The 1607-nt window shown below is 47.0% G+C and overlaps 1 protein-coding gene across 5 annotated transcripts in view; it reads left to right on the forward strand.

Moving 5' to 3' along the window:
- Acat2 (acetyl-CoA acetyltransferase 2) overlaps nucleotides 1-1607 on the forward strand; it is a 58463-nt gene that overhangs the window by 10816 nt on the left and 46040 nt on the right. For all 5 annotated transcript variants that reach the window (XM_050135666.1, XM_050135665.1, XM_050135663.1 and 2 more), the window contains exon 3: nucleotides 1080-1261. In XM_050135666.1, coding sequence (XP_049991623.1) covers nucleotides 1080-1261 — 182 coding nt within the window. The remainder of the gene's footprint in view (nucleotides 1-1079; nucleotides 1262-1607) is intronic.

The following is a 1607-nucleotide window of genomic DNA, read 5'->3' on the forward strand; positions in this document are numbered from 1 at the left end:
CCGCCGCCTCCCCCAATCAAGTCCCCCTCCCTCATCAGCCCAAAGAGCAATCAGGGTTCTCTGCCCTGTGGGAAGTCCAAGGACCACCCACCTCCATCCAGGTCTAGTAAGATGAGCATCCAAACTGCCTAGGCTCCTAATTATTTTTTTAAAGGAGTATCTTTCCTCACCCCCTTTTATTTATTTATTTATTTATTTATTTATTTATTTATTTATTTATTTATTATGTATACAATGTTCTGTCTGTGTGTCTGCCTGCAGCCCAGAAGAGGGCATCAGATCTTATTTCAGATGGTTGTGAGCCACCATGTCCTTGCTGGGAATTGAACTCAGGAGCTTTAGAAGAGTAGGCAATGCTCTTAACCACTGAGCCATCTCTCCAGCCCTGTTGGTTCTAATTCTATTATATATATTTAACTTTAGTTTTTATGTTTTGAAAAAGGGCCTTACTATGTAGTACAGTTTGGCCTGGAATTCACTATGTAGTTCAGACTGACTTGAACTGCTCATGGTTCATGCAAGTCTCAATTGAATATGTAGCCCAGACTAGCCTCGAACTTACTATGAACCTTCTGCTTCCACTTAAGAGAATGCTGGGGTTGCAGGTGTGAGCTATGACAAAACACCAGCACGATTTTCTACATTGCTTTTATGCATAGTTCTCTTTAATTTTCTTTTCTTCCTAAGTGTCTTCGTCATATGGCAGGCTTCTGGGAGCAAGTGCACTCCATGTCTGAATTATGCCTAGTGTTTACAGTCATGTGACCGGCTGGCTGTCACCCTTGGTCTTAGTTACATTTCTTGCCAAGTAGGAGGAAAACTCTGGCCTCTAGAGAGAAAGGTCTTGAGGTTCTGTCTTAAGGCTTTGGGAACTTGCTTGTGGAGGAGGAAGCTTCTCGTTGAAACACCTAGGAGTTGCACAAGGTGTTATCTGTCCCAGGTGGAGTGGCAGGGAGGGAGGGAAGCAGGCATCTGTGCTCTGTGAGAACTTAGCTGCCTGAGGGCATTTAGCCCACACCTGTCCCCCCATCTTTTACTTTCTCCTGATGGCTTAGAGGCCTCCGTGTTCCTTGTTCCAGGTTGTGGGCAGAATCCCACTCGACAAGCCAGTGTGGGTGCAGGAATCCCCTACTCGGTTCCAGCATGGAGCTGCCAGATGATCTGTGGCTCAGGCCTGAAAGCCGTGTGCCTTGCAGCCCAGTCCATAGCCATAGGTGACTCCAGCATTGTGGTTGCAGGAGGCATGGAGAACATGAGCAAGGTAAGTGCAGAGGGGCTCACCGTCCTCATCACCTAGGGTGCATGTGCTGCTGACAGACGCACAGAAAACGACTCAGCCTGGAGCCCTGTCTGAATGTCCATTGTCTCCAGGTGGATGGGAAATAAACAACAGCTCATCAGCCAGGCAGTGGAGCCAGGCTGTGATTTTTCTAAGCTGTTTTTCCAGAAGCATACAGTGTTTTCTGAAATGAACCCCAAGACTAGCTGGTTGCTGTCTCATCCCTCCTTACTATGTAGCCAAGGCTAGCCCAGGAATTGTTACATAGCCTAGGCTATCTTTAAGTGCTTGCCTCTCCAGCTCTGCTTCCTGAGTACTAAGTTTACAG

The sequence above is a fragment of the Alexandromys fortis genome, unplaced genomic scaffold, assembly GCF_014885135.2.
Source record: "Alexandromys fortis isolate MF-2015 unplaced genomic scaffold, M_Fortis_MF-2015_v1.1 scaffold_23, whole genome shotgun sequence".
In the NCBI taxonomy this organism is placed as follows: domain Eukaryota; kingdom Metazoa; phylum Chordata; class Mammalia; order Rodentia; family Cricetidae; genus Alexandromys; species Alexandromys fortis.